Below are 18,659 nucleotides of genomic sequence, written 5' to 3' on the forward strand. Positions count from 1 at the left end.
ACATGGTTGAGCTGTTTTTTTGTTTCTTTTGGTCCAGATTTTTTGGTCTTTGCTGGCTGTCTTCTTTCAGGGTGGATTTCTATTTTTGCTGGGGGCTTTTTCTATATTGGTTTTCTGGGCAGTTTCTGCTGTATTGTTTTTTGTCTTTCCTTGTTCTGGTGAAGTTGGGTGTGGTCAAAGCTGGTTGACATTCTATGGGGTTTGCAGGGGTTGGGGTTTCTGGAGATTGGGTTTAGATTGGTCTGGCTGGGCTTTCTGGTGAAGGGTTTTGTTTTGTTTTGTTACTTGGCTTTGTTCCAGGTCTGGGAGTTTATTCTGATTGTTTCTTTGGTGGTTGTCTCTGTGTTGTGCCTGAAGGTGGTTATGCATATTTTTAAGCTTTATGGTATCATTTGGTTCGGTCTGCATGGTTGCTGGGATAAAGCCTGGTTTTTGTTTTGGTTCTGGATTTTGTTCCAGGTTAGGGAGTTTTGGGAGATTTTTTTTGTTGGTGGTCGTCTCTGTGTTGGTGCTGAAGGTGTGGTTTGAGGTGATGCATATTTTCAAGCTTATTGGCTGGAGATATATGATTTCTGTTACTTTAGGAAAGCCTTTATCCTGTGATATTTTTAATTTGATATGGACTAATTCTGCCTTTTGGAGAGTTTTTTGCAGGAAATTGTTTTTATTGGATTTTGGAATCGGCTGCGTTTGTAAGGTATGGCTGTTTTGGTCGTTTTTCAAGCTTCGGTGTTCTCTTTTTTCTTTCTCTTTTTGCAGGAAGATTGAGCCAAAAGATTATCCTAGGATCTTCCTTTTTTGGGTGCTGTTTTTGCACACTCCATACTATTTTTTGGGAGTTAATTGTATTCTTAGAAAAAGGATCCACATGCTCGTAGGTTTTTTTGTCTTTTTGGATTGTAGCTCTTCTGAGCATTAGTGAGCTAGTTGAACCTTTTAAGGACCTTGTAACCGAACTTTTGGAAATTAACATGTAGGCCCCTCCCTCTGTGAGTTTAACCTAATGTATATATATAGAAAGAGAGAGAGAGAGAGAGAGAGAGAGTCAAACTATGCTTTGTGAGTTTTAGTATTGCAAAAATAACCTCCTCTTAGAAAGTACATCCATAGAGACTGAAGTGGGTCCGTAAGTGATTAACCAATGCATTTATTTATTTACATCAAGTGATCCATTGAAGATATAGATATGGATATATTCAGCTATACCTTGAATGATTGGTTCCTCTAGTAAAAATAATTCTCAGCTTCCTCATCTTATGAATCATATTAGAGCTCTCTCTAGTTCCTTGCATTCCAAAAGGAGAATTCTTCCTGCGCTAACGATATTTTCTACCGCTTTGATCGATGCAATTCCAGCATCCACATTAGGATCTACTTTTTTCACATAGCTCCATCAATACTTGCATCTGTTGTTGGAGCTGTGTGACTTTATTCGCCAAGACATTGGAGTTTAGTCCTTCGTTAATTTACTTCTTGGCTTCCTCTTTCCTCCATTAACTTTTCTTCTAGGATCAAGAATTATTCACCCATTTTATGTAGACATTCTTCATCAACATCATGCATTAGGGTTTGAGTGATCTTCAAACCAAAGATCGGATACTAAAAACCTTATTTGTGAGGCACTGCTTCAAGGAAGCTGCATGGATTGAAGGGATATAATATGTATTCAAAATGAATAAAGAAATTATGTCTGCAGTTCTATGAATGAAGAGAGTAGATAATCAAACAAAGACGAAGAAACTCTCTTCTATGAATCCTCTATCACTCGCTCTTTTGACCTCTCTCTCTCTCTCTCTCTCTCTCTCTCAAATCCTAAAAACTCAAGGCTTATTGTCTTCTGCTTCGTAGTGAAGAAAGGATCCGATCATGGACTTACAGTTCTTCATAACATCTCAATTGGTAATGAAGTTTTTTTTTTTTTTTTTTACTCCAAATTTTTTAATGAATGATGAAAAAATATGATAATAAATCCTATTATATGGGAACAAGGAGAAATTATCTACTCCCAACTGAAAGTAAAATACTCAAATGTAGTGCAGACTGAAAAGCCATCCAAAGACAGCAACCGAAGTATTAATTAATTAACTCGCTGTAATTAGATTCAAAACCAGACGTTTTCTTTCAACTGAATGCTCCTAGCAGAAATTTCTGTAACGCTTAATCTAGCAAAGCTATTAAATATGGTGCATAAAGCCCACACACTAGTACAACTAAGGGGAAGGTAAAATGCATTTTATTTTTTTCTTCGCACTTAGGATTCATTTGAGATAGCTTTCTTACTGCTTCTTAAAATAACTTTTTAGGATAAAAATTTTAATATTTTACTAAAAAGCTGCTTTAAGAAGCAGTAGAAAAGCCACCCCAAAGAAAGTTTTAAGTGTCTTTTGGGATGACTTTCTTGATGCTTTGTAAAATTAGAGTAGATAAAGTAATTTCTAAGAATTGTTGTAGAAAGCAGCTGTTTAGTACAAAAAAATTTTAAAAGCGATAAAAAATAGTGATCAAATAAAAATTATGATTAAGATTTGCGGGCATTTGGACACCCTCAAATTTATGTTTGAGTTTAAAGAAATGTTCATTTTAAAATTTATAGCCCAAATACCTTAAATAATTGTAATTTTGAAAATTTTACAATAAGGACGGTAAAGCATTGTTTGTGTAACAGATGAGCTCAAAGACTGTCTAGCACCGTACATTGAGAAAAAAATTATTTAATTTGATTATCAATAAAATAGTAATATAACATTATAAAAAAAATTAAAATAGTTTAAAAAGTTCATAATCATTATTCAATTTATTAATCATAATTAAATACAATTACAAGACTTCATTTTGAATTATATATTATATTTTTTTATTTTTTATACTTATTTATTTATAAATAAGTTTGTCCACACTCATAAAAGAGGTTGTTTCCACCCCTGAAAAACAAAACAAAACAATTAGAAAGTTAATCAGCCCTATAAGATAATTAATTAGCTTAACAACACACATAATCCGAAATGGTTAACGTAGGTTGTAGGTTAATTAGAGAGGACTCCCAGGCACACAGTGATTTTGCTGCTATCATCTCAGTTACTTGTAATAGATTCCCTGATGGCTCTTGAAGCATCCATCCACACTGCAAGAGACTGTAGAGTTAGAGGACAGAATTAATGTTCCCACTTCGATATATACGTTGCTTAATTCTGTTCTTTTTTTTCTTTTTAGATTAGTAAATTATGGGATTATCAATAATCCCTCAAGGCCTCGGGCTAAGGAATTTAACCTCGGACCGTCAGGAGGAAAAGCTTCCTTCCAGCTTAATTAATTTATCTCCTGACTCACCATTTTCTTTTGTTGTAAGTTTCATTTGAGAGGTAATTTTCCATCTGTTAAGTATACATTCTGTTAAAATACTACTGTGAAATGTTTGTATATACTATATAAATATTTCACAATATTTTTTAATATATATAGGGTTTAGAAGACTACTTCAGGGCATCCGAGGGAGATCATTTTATCATCATAATCATCATCAACACTCATACACGCCACCAAAGCCTAGTACATTAATAGCCCATATTCAAAAAATATGGCTCCCATATACCACTCTACTTAATTCATATTAATATATTCATTAGGGGTGTCAATATTTGACACGACACGAAAATTTGACCCAATCCGATTTAAAAACTGGTCGGGTTCATGTTCCCAAATTTGACCTGTTTTAAATTAACACAGGTCTGATTTGGGTTGACCTAGAAACCCAAAACGAGTTGATTGTGCTGCCCGATCTCGCTAGCGCTCGTGTCCGATATGCCCATGCTTGCCTGCACCCGAAGCTGCCCGAGCCCACTAGCACCCGAGCCCGAGGCTACCCTCTTCTACCCGACTGCTCCCAAGGTTGCCCTCTTTTACCCGCCTGCTCCCGAGGCTGCCCGCACCCGCCCGCGTCCTAAGCCCTATTGTCCGCTGTCCTGCTGCCGTCATCTAACCGTGTTGGGTCGTCAACGTCTCGGGTCCAGGTCCAAATATCTGACCTATTTACATAATCGGGTCAAATAAATTAGGGTCGACCCGTTTGAACCCATGTCAGTTTCGGGTTCGACCCGAATCCGGAATGAAACCCAATTTTGACACCCGTAATATTCATTACCACCATATGCAACCAATTCACCAGTTATGGTTGAGGTTACTCACAGCCTAGTTACTATCCACCATCACCATCACCATCACCACCATCATCGAATTATGTTTGGCCATCAACTTCTACTAGTGAAATTGATGCATCAGATAGTTTTATTTATATTGAGCTTAAGAGGGAAACAAATCATTTTATTATATTTTTTGTTTGAAAATTCTATCATACTAATATATTATTTTATGTAGCTAGGTTTAATCTCACTAAGCAAGCAACGCATAAAATAAGAGATATAATAATGAGCAAATTAAATGCTCATATGTGCCTTGGAAGAATATTCCAATAGAGATTTGCGATATGTGGTTTTACTCTTTTATAGGGTGAGTAAATGCAACTTGTGGATCTACAAAGTCAATCAGCTTTAGGAGAAGGATGCATCTTCTCAACCATCAAGTCTTGGTTTGTGAAGCCAGGCAAGGAGAGGAAGAGAAAAGGATTATTTGGATCAAGTACTTAGAGTATCACATTTGTGTTAACCTAAGGTTATCTAGGTTTCTTTAGATCAAGATATAATGTGTGTATAATAACTTTAGCTAAGTAAAATATGATCCCAAGTAATGACTTCGGAGCTATTAGACGCGTTTTTTTTTTTAAAATCTTGTATAGCCAAATAAGCTGCTGCCATGTAGTCTTAGTTATGCGCCTTGTATATGTATGCGTCATTGATTTCATGAATAAAGGAGATGATTGAATTGTGCTCAAGTTACATGTTTTCCCTGTTTTTATGCCTCAACGTTCTGTATCCTAAGAATTATCAGGTGGTGAAGCCCAGGCGAATGAAGTCGAAGACCCCTGAGGGAGGAGCTCTGAAGGGACGGTCTAGTGGTCGCCAATCTCCAAGCTGCTGGATTGGCATCAAGTAAGGTCTTATATGTATAAGACTAGACAAGGCCAAAAACTCTAAAGTCTACGGGTAGCATATGATACCTTAATAGGGGATCATGAGAGATTGACAAATGGGCAATTCAAATTATTTTGATCTATTTGATGGTGTAGTTTTAGGTTCTAGAATAATTGATCAAAACAATGTCAAAATTAGAGTTTTTAAAGATAGCTCATTAAGAACCGTAAAGTCCACCTATGATAAACTAGTTTTAGGGGGGCTGGACGTTATGTCCAAAAAATATGTCAACAATCATCTCTTTTTTGGAATGGATAGCCGGCCAATTTATCTCTTTCATTAGGATGAATTTAACAAGTTCTATAGTGTTGTTAGAAACTTCAAGTTCTTCCTTCCGCACTGATTTAACTATTTGGAATAGAGTTTTTATAACAAATGGAAATTAAAAACACATAAGAAATAATTTAAATGATTTATTTCTCTTATTTTATTTTAAATTAAAATTCTCTTTTTATTTATTTTGTTTTATATTCAATTATTCTTCCAAACAATTTTATGATAAATTTAATTTTAATTTGATTTGATTTATCACCCTATTTCCTTATGTAGATCTAGTTATGACTTGTAATAAGTAATAAAACTTAGCATAATGATATGAAATCGGAGTTTTCTTCTAGAATCTCATTATTCGATTATCTCTTTTAAGATCGTGTCATTTATTTGTGCTTCTTTATATTTACCCCTTATATTTCTTCTTTGTTTTCACCCCTCCTTAAAGCTTTTATTTCTCTCTCTCTTCAATCCTCATCTTCTCTCTAGCTCTCTAACTAGTTCTCAAATATCACATTCATATCTTGATATCTCTCTACCACCAAATTGATATAAGCAAAAACAAAAAGAGAACTAAATAGAGCTTAAAGAAAGGTAAGAAAGAGAGAGCAAAATAGTCAAAAAAAAAGAAGAAGAAAGGGATAGAAGACCATGAATTCAGATAGATAGGTAAGCAACCATCCCAACTAATAATTATCTAAAGCTTAATCTCATAAGAAACAAACAACAAAAAAAAAAAAAAATCTAAGTAAAATTTGTACATCTTGAAAGAAAGAAAGAATTGAATATGTCAAAATGAAGGAGTGGGGAGTTAAGCCGGCCGCAGCTCTACCGAGGACGGGCACATGCAATTGCAAGGTGGACTTGCGAACCTCAATGGCTACTCTGCACATAGCAATCCAGGCCAGTTGAGTGCGAGAATGTTGGCGGTTTGATCAAGAGAATGAAGATGATGAACCACAATAGCACCTTGTTGAATGTGATGACTTATAAAATGATAGTCAATTTCAATGTGTTTGGTACGAGCATGAAAGACTGGATTATGTGCTAAGGCAATGGCTGAGGCACTATCACAATAAATAGTTGTAGGAGCAGCTTGAGGAAGATCAAATTCAGCTAGTAAACGATGAAGCCAGATAATATCTGAAGTTGCCGAAGATAAGGACCGATATTCTGCCTCAGTTGAAGATTTAGCTATGGTAGTTTGCTTCTTAACGCTCCAAGAGACAAGTGAGGAGCTGAGAAAGGAACAGAATCTAGTGATAGATTTTCAGTCCAAAGAGTCTGAATCCCAATCAGCATCTACATAAGTAGTAAGTTGCATATTACCAGCAACAAGAGGTAAACCAAAGGATAAGGTTCCTTGAAGATAACGAAGAATACGTTTGAGATCTTGAAAATGAGCTGTAGTTGGGTTGTGCATATGTTGACATACGGCATTTACAGCATAAGCAATATCAGGCCTCGTTATAGTTAGATAATTTAAGGAAGCAACCAAACGTCGGAAGAGCTGCGGATCAGAGACGGGAGAAGCATCTGAAATTGTCTTGGAAGATTTGAGTTTACAAGGTGTTGGCAGTGGCTTTGAATTGGAAAACCCGACAGAATCAAGTATTTCTGTTGCATATTTGGTCTGATGCAGAAGTACACCGGTAGAAGTCCGTTTAACTTGAATTCCTAAGAAGGTGTCAATGCAGCCCAGCTGTTTTAAGGAGAATTGATGCTGAAGCACATGCAGCAGGCGCTCTATAGTCGGAGAGTCATTCCCAGTAAGCAACAAGTCATCAACATAAATGAGAAGGTAGAGTTGAATAGCAGACTTGTTATAGATGAGCAGAGAAGGATCGGCTTTACTAAAAATAAACCCGAACTCAATTAAAGATTGAGTTAGCTTATTATACCATTGTCGAGGAGCTTGACAAAGGCCATATATAGCTTTATGTAATTTACAAACATAGTGGGGGTGTTGAGAATCAAGAAAGGCGGGAGGTTGCTTCATAAAAACCTCATCATGAAGATCTCCATGAAGAAAAGCATTGGAGATGCCAAACTGAAGGATTGACCAATTGTGATGAAGGGCTAGTAAAAGTAGAATACGAATTGTAGGGAGCTTAGCCACCGGGCTAAATGTCTCATTAAAATTGATGCCATGTTCTTGATTAAAACCTTGAGCAACTAGCCTCGCCTTGTAGCGATCAATTTAACCATCCGATTTAGTTTTCAATTTGAAAATCCATTTGCACCCCAACACAATTTTGTTAGGAGGAGGAGGTATGAGACTCCAAGTACCTTGCTTTTGAAGTGCCATAAACTCGACAGACATAGCAGAGCGCCAAGCTGGATGTTGTAAGGCTTGAGTATGCGAGGTAGGAATGCCTACCTGCTGAGGAACCGTAAGCAAGTCAAAAATAACCTTAGGTTTTTGATGTCATGTTTGTGATCGGGTTTGTATAGGATGAGTGGAAGAGACTCGGTTTGGTAGAATAGGTGGAGAACTAGAGGGAAGCAAGTTAGCTTGAGAATTAGAAGTGAAACCAGATGAAGTTTGGATGGTGAAGGTGTCCATGACAGTATCAGGGACAGAAATTTGTGGCTGAATTGGAAGTGAGGATTGAATAGTGGATCGAGAGCCATTAGTTGGAAGTGTTGTTGGGGTTAAAAGAAGGGGATTTTGAGGTGGAGCTAGAGAGGAATTTGAAGGAGGAGGGGTAGTAGATTGGAATGGAAATATGTGTTCATAGAAAACAACATGACGAGAGACATAAATGCGATTTGTTTGAGGATGTAGACAGCGATATCCTTTGTGAGAGGACGAATAACCTAAGAAAATACATTCTTGAGAACGATGGGAGAGTTTATTTGGAGAAGTGGGTTGAAACCAAGGAACACAAAGACAACCAAATGTGCGGAGATGGTTGTAAGAAGGTAGTCTGTGGTATAAAAGCTGAAATGGAATTTGAAGACGACAAGCTTTTGTGGGAAGAATATTAATGAGATAATTGGATGTTAAAAGAGCTTCAGCCCAAAAGGTATGTGGAAGATGGGCATTATGAAGAAGTGCCCGAGTTGTTTCCAGAAGATGACGATGCTTGCGTTCGGCAAGACCATTCTGCGCAGGGGTATAAGGACAGCTAATCTGATGTGTGATACCATGATGATTTAAATAAGCCCGAAAGGAGTTGCTTATGTACTCGCCCCCGCCATCAGATCGTAAATTTTGTATGGTGGTATTAAATGAGGTGTGAATAAGTTGATTGAAATGTCGAAATTTGGAGAATGATTCATCTTTAGAATGCATGAGATAGATCCAAGTATATCGAGTTGCATCATCTATAAATATAATGTAATAACGAAAACCATTAAAAGACTGAACAGGAGCAGGTCCCAAAACATCAGAGTGTATTAATTGAAATGGTTTAAGTACATGACTAGTAGATGAAGAAAAGGGTAACTTGTGACTCTTGGCCACATTACAAGACGTACACATAAAACTAGATGGAGGAGTACATATAAATGGAACTATACGAGATAAACATTGTAAAATGCTAAGGTTCGGATGACCAAGCCATGTATGCCATGGCTGGAGCTTGTTGACCGAGGAGTGCATGGAAAGCTTGAGGAGAAGTAGTGGGAACGGTGGATACAGGATAAAGACCATCTCTCGATTGACCCCGGAGAAGAGTGCTATTGTTCGAGAGATCCTTAATGAGGAAACCATGAGCATCAAAAAGAATAGAACAATTGTTATCAGAAGTTAGCTTATGAATGGAAAGAAGATTGTGAGATAGAAGTGGAACATGCAAAAGATTTTTAAGACGAAGCTTACGGTTCGAATCAGGAAGCGGCAATATTCCTTGCCCTGTATGACGAATGGGAAGAGTGTTTCCACTAGCAACAGAAACTGTATCAGCTCCAAAATAAGGTGTAGGCAGTTGTATGTGTGCAGCGTCAGATGTTAAGTGTGAAGAGGCACCAGAATCCAATACCCATTCTGTGATTGGAGGAGTCACATTGCTGTTAGAACCAGTGAGCAATGCACGCTGATTTTGAGTAGGAGCTGATGGAGCATACTGCATATTGCATCGGTGCCAACAATTTAAGGCAATGTGGCCCTGTTTACCACAAATTTGACAGGTTGGGCGATTAGAAGCCGGAACAGGCAGAGGAGGTGACTGATTGCTGTTGTAGTTCGGTATATACGTAGCATTTGGTCCGGAGGAATTTGTTAGAATATACCCTTAGTATTCGTTACTTATCCTATTCCATCTAATGTCAACATAAGTAGTGTTGCACTTTCTCTGCCATTTACTGGGCCCTGGTAATGGAGCAGCTCTTTAGCCGCTATCTGCAGAGAATGTTCCATGTAAAGGCTCACCAGCTTGCCTTAAAGCTTGGGCAAGAGTAGAGCAATACAAGGGTTCTGATTTCCTTCAACTATGCTTCTTCCAGTTCTGGTTTTCGGTTTTTAGTTTTCTTGCAGGTATCTAGAGAGAGCTCAACATGGTATCAGAGAAAGTGCAACACTACTTATGTTGACATTAGATGGAATAGGATAAGTAACAAATACTAAGGGTATATTCTAACATCTACCACCAAATTGATATAAGCAAAAACAAAAAGAGAACTAAATAGAGCTTAAAGAAAGGTAAGAAAGAGAGAGCAAAATAGTCAAAAAAAAAGAAGAAGAAAGGGATAGAAGACCATGAATTCAGATAGATAGGTAAGCAACCATCCCAACTAATAATTATCTAAAGCTTAATCTCATAAGAAACAAACAATAACAAAAAAAAAAAATCTAAGTAAAATTTGTACATCTTGAAAGAAAGAAAGAATTGAATATGTCAAAATGAAGGAGTGGGGAGTTAAGCCGGCCGCAGCTCTACCGAGGACGGGCACATGCAATTGCAAGGTGGACTTGCGAACCTCAATGGCTACTCTGCACATAGCAATCCAGGCCAGTTGAGTGCGGTGCACTCATCAAATAATACATGGCGTGACGCTGCATCTCCCAAGCTCATGCAAGATGCCCGCGTTCGTCGCACCCAATCCCCATACATAATATCATTTTATTGTTTATTTTAGTGATAGTTCTTTGATGATTAGATATTGGGCCGATTGTGCTTAGCTGGATATTTCAGGATCAGTGTTGAACATATTTTTTTATTTTTTGCGGTGTCATAAGTTGGATTAATTATTCTTTGTTGACGCCGAACGCAGTCCGGAGACTAACAAAAATGTGCCACGTCACCCGTGTACTCGGTACCGTAGCTCCGTACCACTCGGTACCGCTCGGTACTTTGGCTTGGTACTGCTGACGTGGCACATTCTGGTTGTTTTCTAGACGATGTTCTGCATCCGGTCTCTGTACAGAATAATTTCTCCGTAAGTTGATTACTATTCTAATGATCCTATTAGCGTTTCATTTAGGACAGTTTTTTTTTTTTTTTTGCTGTGCTTTTTAAGGTGTAATTATGATTTTTGTTTAGCTATTGTTATTTTGCTGCTTTTGAAAAATTTTGTGCTAAGAAACTTCTTCTTACAGCAGCTTTTTAAAAAACTATTTTCTCCTCAACAGTTGTAACCATCTCAAATGATCCTGGAAATATTAAAGCAGGCCTATATTAAGAAATGTAGAGATATATACCTAATAAGATTTGATTAAAAAGTATTTAAAATGATATTTTTTTATTAGATTTAAATGAGAATTGGACTTATGAAAGAGCTCAATAGAGAAAAGTAATTCATATAATTGATCTCACGTAATGTGATAAAAGGCGTCTTGTTGTTATTATTATACATTATTATTTTTTAGCAGATGTCTTTAATTTCAAATTCTGAAATTTTAAAAAGGATATAAATTAAGTTTTTAAATAAATTTTATGTTTATAAATAAATAAATATGATATATAAATATATATTAAATTTTTAATGAAACAAATATTCCTCATATTCTCTTTTAATTCATCCTTCCAATTTACAGCAAGTAATGACTCCATGTAAATATGTAAATCGTAAGGGCAATTTTGTCAATTGGCTTGATTTTACTCTGGTTTGATGGTTGATTTTATTTATTTATTGTCTTATTTTATCAAGTAAATTTTCTAATTTTATCTGAGGATAAGATTTTCTTTTCTAATTCCTTCATCTCGTTTATATTCTCAGCCAAATCATGCTTAAGCATGCTTAAGCGGCTTCTTTTCTAATTCTTTCATCTCGTTTATATTCTCCCAAATAAACATTCGAAAATTTAAAATACAACAAAAAATACAGTGCAGTCAAAATAATCTACGAAACAACCCTTAAAACAAAAGACAATAAAATTCATGGTAGATCAAATTACCCAATCTAAACTCTAAATTAAAATTTAATTTTCAGCCAAATCATGCTCAACTGCTCAAGCATACTAATTTTGAGTTGAATTTGGAGCTCGTTCAAGCAAAATTTATTCATTTCTGTTTTGTTTGGCATGGCTTTCTTATTATTTTATAAAACTGCTATAAAAAATAACTTTTTAAAACTTTTTATAAAAACAATTTTCTAGAATAATTTTTTTTAAGTAGCAAAATAATAATAATAATAATCACACAACAATTATAATTTTTATCTAAAAGACAAAACAGTAAGAAAATTATCCTAAATAAAACCTTAAAGATAGCATTTTATATAGTATCAATTGACAATAAATATATAGTAATTGATTAATATAAATACTTATGCTTAATGTAAACTAAATATAAATGTGTGCTTAAACATATGAGGTCAATCTTAAATTGAATCAAACTAATTTCAAATAAAGTGTTAGTAAATCTTACTAATGAGTTCATGCTCCCACTTCTATCACATCAATATTGTACTCAAAAGCTTATCCTTCGTTTCAAATTAAGATTTCGTTTGAAACAACTTTTTTGTTGTTTCATAAACTGATTTTTTAATTTAAAAAAATTATATTAAAAGACTACTTTAAAAAACAGTAAGAAAATTATCGAAATGAAGCCTAATTATGATAAGTGGAAGATCCGAATATGGAATCACAAGAATAGACAACATAAACCATTGCAAATGGGGTTGCAGTGGCATCACTGGAGGCCGAAAAATAACAAAGGTCGTGATGGGAAACTATGGGGGCGTTAGGGTCGCCGCAAGGTCGCGATGAGACATAAGGTCACAAGGGAATGTGGCGCACCAGGTCATGTTGGTTTCGTGACGGGACTCATCAAATTCGAGTGAACTTAGAATACATCGAAAATAATCAATAACGAAAATTTCACATATTTTAAAAAATTTACTTTGCATTTACTTTACTCCCATTAAACATTCGAAAATTTAAACCACTACAACAAATACAGTGCAGTCAGAATAATCTACCAAACAATCCTTAAAACGAAAGACAATATTTTGGAATGCTCAATTTCTTACTCATTAGTAGACCTGAATGAGAATCATCGTTCATAACTTAATAGTTAAGTTCAAGCTTATGAAGCACACTATCAAGAACTTCAAAAGCTATTGATGCAACCAGCTCGACGTGCTTGATATAGATGAAATCATGGCAGAGACACAAGAATATGTGTTTATTAGAACAAAATAACTACCAACAAGAAGTAAAAACCTGAAGAACTGAACTACTGAGGTTCGGATCAATGGGGATGCTAACATTAGATGTGGAAATGACTTGAACAAGTTGGAGAGCAGTTTTGTGTTCATCTCCACTTCTCAATCTCCCTTGAAGCTGCTTCGATTAACTTTTTAGTATTTACAACCATCTCATCCAGTAAAGCATCAATGCGGTCCCTATAAATTTGGCTGATAAGATATAGAATAATGTCGCGTGAAATCTAACGAAATAAACTAAGGGTATGTTTGGGACGGCTTTCTTACTGCTTTTTAACGCAGCTTTTTAGTTCAAAAATTTTCATTTTGAACTAAAAAGTTGCTTTAAGAAGCAGTAAGAAAGCCGTCCCAAATGAAGCCTAAGGCTTTATTTGGGATAGCTTTCTTACTACTTTTAAAATAACTTTCTAGTTCAAAAAAAATTTATACTAAAAATTTGATTTAAAAAGTAGTAAGAAACTGTCCCAAACAAAGTCTAAAATGGGCTGGAGAAAGTATCATGATTCTAGCTTCTCTGCATAACAGATAGCAGTAATGATGGACGAAATATCAGAAGTGATTGTAGACAATTCAAGAGTAACAACAACAAGTGCAAGTAAAAATAACTAATACTTCGATCCTAGCCTAATTATACTTCTTACATGAGGCTTCGTTTGAGATGGCTTTCTTATTAGTTCTTAAAGCAAATTTTAGTAGTACAAGAATTAAAATTTTTGTACTAAAAATTTACTTTAAGAAGCAATAAGAAAGCCGTCCCAAACGAAGCCTCAATTAGACTATAAAATGAAAAGACATAATCATGAAACAGGCGGTATATTGAACGGGAAATACTAATTGAACAACCTCTTGATGAAAAAATATTATTCTGTCCGGACAACGTACCGAGGGTACCGAGGGTACCGAGCGCGATATCGAGCGTGGTATCGAGCGCGATACCGAGCGCCGAGTGATGTGGCGCTTTTTTATTGGTCTCTTGACACATTCGGTGTCCGGACGCAATAATCACTCCTTGATGACTATCATACATTGTTTAAAGATTTTACACATGTAAATTCTTTGATGCATTATGGGTTACTTTTATATGCTCTCATTTTCTTCATAAATCGAGTATGTGTATATCGCATACTCTCATTTGCCATGGCATTTATCACTATAATTACTAAGATGTCTTATTTGTTAATCTCATGAACTCATATGACTCAAGTGTTGTTTATTAATAAATTGTGATAATAAATTTCTGTTAGATATTATCTAATACTTTTGTTAAGTATTCTATAAATTAATTAAATAAGTTCTAATTATATCATACAAATGATAACAAGTTCAATGGAGAACTACTTTTGCCTATGAATTGACTTATTTGTGAGTCTCCGTTGCACTTTAATACTCCTGTAAAGGTCTTTTTGGAGCTCCTTAATCTTAGAGGGTACTTCTGAACCTTTTTGACGAGTGACAAGCAGTTCAACCTAACAGTTGGCTGATTATTTCTGAACATTTTATTCAGAGAAATTTTTCTGTGTTTAATAAAATATTCATCAAGAACAAAAAAACTTTAGTTCTTATCCTTGGAGGTAGACTCACATGCCCATTAGGATGCTTGAAAGGCCAGGTCCACAGGTACTCTAGCTAAACCTTAGCCATCGATCCCAAACACACACACTTCTAGTGCTGATAAAAACCCTCAACATGCACACATGTGCATGCCGACACCATCCTACCATTATTTCATAGAGTTGCTTCCATTGTTTAAAATTACACAAGGCGCACCTCAACATCAATTACTTGAGGCCCTCATATATTATGAATGCACCTTTCTGTGAGACATATCTTTTGAAGAAATATACAACTAAAACTAAATTGAATAAAACACTTCTACTTGCTCAAATAATATTCACACCTCACGCACGCACGTAGTATAACGACCATGAGTTAGTAGATACTGAGAACTTCTCCTCTCATGCAATCCCTTCTTCACTCTTCATGTGTGCTGTTGACCATCTCCTTCCTAGATGTTGCCGCCGTGCAAAGTTCTTTTCCTACATGTAATCTCTCGATTTGTTGACAATCCCTAAACCCTAATTTTTTTTTCTTTCTTAAACCTAATTTCTTTTGTATATTAGAGGTATTTATTTGAACATTTGAATGTTTCAAAATTTTTAATTGAAGCTTTCATGGTAAAGTTATGTAAGAAATGATTAAAGGTAAGGAGAAATCCATAATGGATCATGAAAAAGACTCAGCATGGAGGAATAGCGGGCAAGTTGATATTTGAGAGTATGATAAAAATTAAATTTATCTAAAGTGCAATTATTAATAGAAGGTTGTTCGAGGGATGTTACAAGAATGATACAGCATCTTTTTGGCTCTCACAAGAATGTTGCACTGTGTGCTAAGGTGCTAGAGGCTATGAAAAAGATCTATACATACTAAAGAAGATAACAATATTAAAATATTTAGCAAAATGATCGTTTGATGATAGAATAAATATTAGTTATTATTATGAAAATAGAACAAGTGGCAAAGATTTCTCATTTTCTTTGCAACAAATATCATGTTAGAATGTTAATGAAATTTATTTTGTTAAACTAATTTTAAATTATTATAATATTAGTTCTTACATTCATATCTTAGCTTACTTTGATGTTTGCATAAAACTTCTACTTTGCATAATTTGTTACTTGATACTTTGTATTATTTATTACTTCTTATTATGTTAGAATGTTAATGCATTAGTTATTAACGTGTTAATAGGCTATAATATTAATATGTTACTTATTATTTCATACTTATATATGTGTACAATAATTTTTATTCTGCGTAAATTGCTGATTTTGAGGGTTACAACTTACAACTCATCTCATGGACGAAAAAAACCTCAATACCTGGTTGAGCAATTTTAAACATTAGTTGCTTCCAACTCAACACTAATTCCAATCTAATAGGTCTCAATCACATCGATCCCAGTGATGCACTGACATGATGTCATCAACATTCCATCATCATTGTCATGCCCAACATCTTGTTGCATATGATGCCACACTGCCTATAAGTCATCAGCTCCCCCAAGTCAGCACCCCCTAAGACCATTCAAGGGTCATAGTCTCACCACGCTCTCATGTTCCTCCCTCTTAAATAGGTATGATTTCCCTTAAGAAAGTGTTGCCGAGATTTCTCCACCCACAGGTTGCAAAGGAATGAGCCTGTGTTTACAAGCATGGATGATGGAATCCTAATGTAGATTAGAAGCTACATGTGGACATAGACCATTAAGGACTATCAATTGTGTCCGTTTTACTTGATAGTTTATATTTACTTTCATTACATATTTACATTATCTTTATTATGCTTTAATATTGTATGTTGATTAAAGAGATAAAATCTCGTGTTCTTGAGTTAAGTTAATCACTTTCTGTATGATTACTAGTTATAAGCTATCCTCTTAGGTTAAATCCATTTGTATCGACATAATCTATTTTGTGGGAAATTGTGATTTGGTATTTGTTAAATTTAATTTTAAAAACTAGTGCAATTTAACATATTATGTAATTATTCTCATATTTTAATCACTCTTTACTGAATCAATCATTCAAAATTATTATTTGATTGTGTAATTATATTTGCAGGACCAATTTACTTGATAAAAAAGATTGTATAGTTATAATTGAGTACGGCATTCTTCATTGACCTTAAAATTGATAACTCACTTACAATATATCACATTTGGTATTATTTGTTACCAAGAGACATACACCTAGTATTGCTTATTTAATCTGTGAAGCTTGTTAACATATTCTTAAATTCCACACATTAGTTTGTTTGTTACATTTATAGTAGCCGTTATATGTATTTATTATTAATTTATTATACCTTCCACATTGCATTGCGCTTGATATTATAGCATCCAAATTGGAAAGAATTTCATAAGAAAATTCTATAATACAAGAAAATGACCATCAGCTTTCTTGCAATACCATTGCTTGTTTTTAAACTAAAGCATGTAGAACCTATGTACTCTTTTGCAAGTGAGGCTGTCTTTAAGCAAATATGGAGCTTTCATCCTTAATTGTGAGCTTTCTCCCATGTTTCTCCCTCCTTGTTCAAGAGGGCCAGTGATGGGGACATCGAAGATCAACGGCTACGTTCGTGTCTACTTATTTTGAATTTTTTTTTGTTATTTGTACTTTTCCATTTATACCCTCACTTGAGGGCTTTGTCTTATGTTTGCCCTAGGGGCAATTGTGTCTTTTTTGTTTTCCTTCATGTATTTGGCTATTTAAGCCCTCCCCTTCCTCTTGGAAAGGGATGATGATTATTGAATGAAAATTTTTGCTCTTGTGTTCTCTTTGTGAGTTCCCTTTTGACGATCTCTTAGTGAGTTCATTTCCCCTAGATCTCTGTGTGAGTTCTATGGAAAGCCCAAGGTGAAAGCAAAAGCAATACCCGCCAGTCGTTGGAAGAGTCCGTGGCTCGTGGTCTACCTCCACCATCCCAATTCTCCTTATCCTCCATTACCCGCCGGCCCTAACTCATTCCCAATATCGTGATCTTCGTTCTCTTGGATTTCCTCTCATAATCCTTCCCCCCAATCCTCCATCCTGCCGCCCCTTCTCAACTGGCCGCTTGTTGCCCGCCGACTGCACCTCACCATTGGCCAAGAGGCCCGGCCGCCCAACCCGTGAAGCCTTTCAGGCTTGCCGCCGGCCACCCCCATTGAATCCTAAATTCAAATGTCAGTTTTCATTAAGTCCTTTATTACTTTCCTATTTAGTTCCTTAATTTGAGATCTCCAAATTAATTAGATTTCAATTTGAATTTGTAATTCAAATTAATCTTAATTAATACCCTCTTATTAGGAAACTTCTTAGATTTAAAATCCTGAAATTTCCGTTCAGAATTTTGACCAAAAGCTGTGATTAATTGCGGGCCCCACTGTAGTTAATACAAAGCCTCTCTCTTTCTCCCTATGGCCGGCCACCTCACCCTCATTGCTTCTCTCTCTAATTGCCACCTCACCACCACTTAAATACCTCTTAAATGCCTCCTCACATAATTAATTCCATATTTCATCAGTTTTAATTGCAGATTTCAAAAATCTGAAAACTGAAACGGATTCCCTCTCTCCTCAGTTAGCTCCCTCATCCCGTAACCTGCTTTAATTTATTTCCAAATCAAGAAATTTCAATTTGGAAATGCTCTCTTTTGCTGGCCCGTGATTCCAGCAAGAGTGACTTGCTGCCAGGTGATCCCAGAGAGCTGTTTATGATTGTCCAAGGCATCCTGAAGTGCCTAGCGGCGGCCCAACCTTCCCAGGATTCCGTTAAACTGCTGCCCAGCAGATTTCTATACTTCCACACTTGCTGTCCAGCCCTGGAACTCACTTTATTACTGTCCAGACTTTTTCCTGGTTGTTGTTTGGAGTTTCCAGCACCTGAAACCTGCTACCCAGATTTTCAGAAGCTGTTTGGGCTGCTGTCCAGAAGTATTTCAAGTGCCGAATTGCTGTCCCGACCCTCATTGCTGCTGTCTCGGCGTCCCTAGCCGCTGTCCAGTCATTTTGGGTGACCTCCTATGGCTGTCTCGCTGTCCAGAATGTTCCCCATCGCCATCTTGAAGGCTCCATAACCTAAAGTTGCTGTCCACTCTTCCTCAAACGCATAAGTTTTTTTTTTTTTTTTTTTTTTTTTTTTTTCCCTT

General features: G+C 35.8%; 1 protein-coding gene across 1 annotated transcript in view; it reads right to left on the reverse strand.

The window, feature by feature from the left end:
• Nucleotides 1-12,729: 12,729 nt before the first annotated feature.
• Nucleotides 12,730-18,659, reverse strand: part of LOC110105201 (keratin-associated protein 19-2) — a 24,581-nt gene continuing 18,651 nt past the window's right edge. Inside the window, exon 3 of the mRNA XM_020834595.2 lies at nt 12,730-13,145. Coding sequence (XP_020690254.1) covers nt 13,055-13,145 — 91 coding nt within the window. The 3' untranslated portion in view covers nt 12,730-13,054. The remainder of the gene's footprint in view (nt 13,146-18,659) is intronic.

This window comes from Dendrobium catenatum, unplaced genomic scaffold, assembly GCF_001605985.2.
Source record: "Dendrobium catenatum unplaced genomic scaffold, ASM160598v2 fragScaff_scaffold_879, whole genome shotgun sequence".
Lineage (NCBI taxonomy): Eukaryota > Viridiplantae > Streptophyta > Magnoliopsida > Asparagales > Orchidaceae > Dendrobium > Dendrobium catenatum.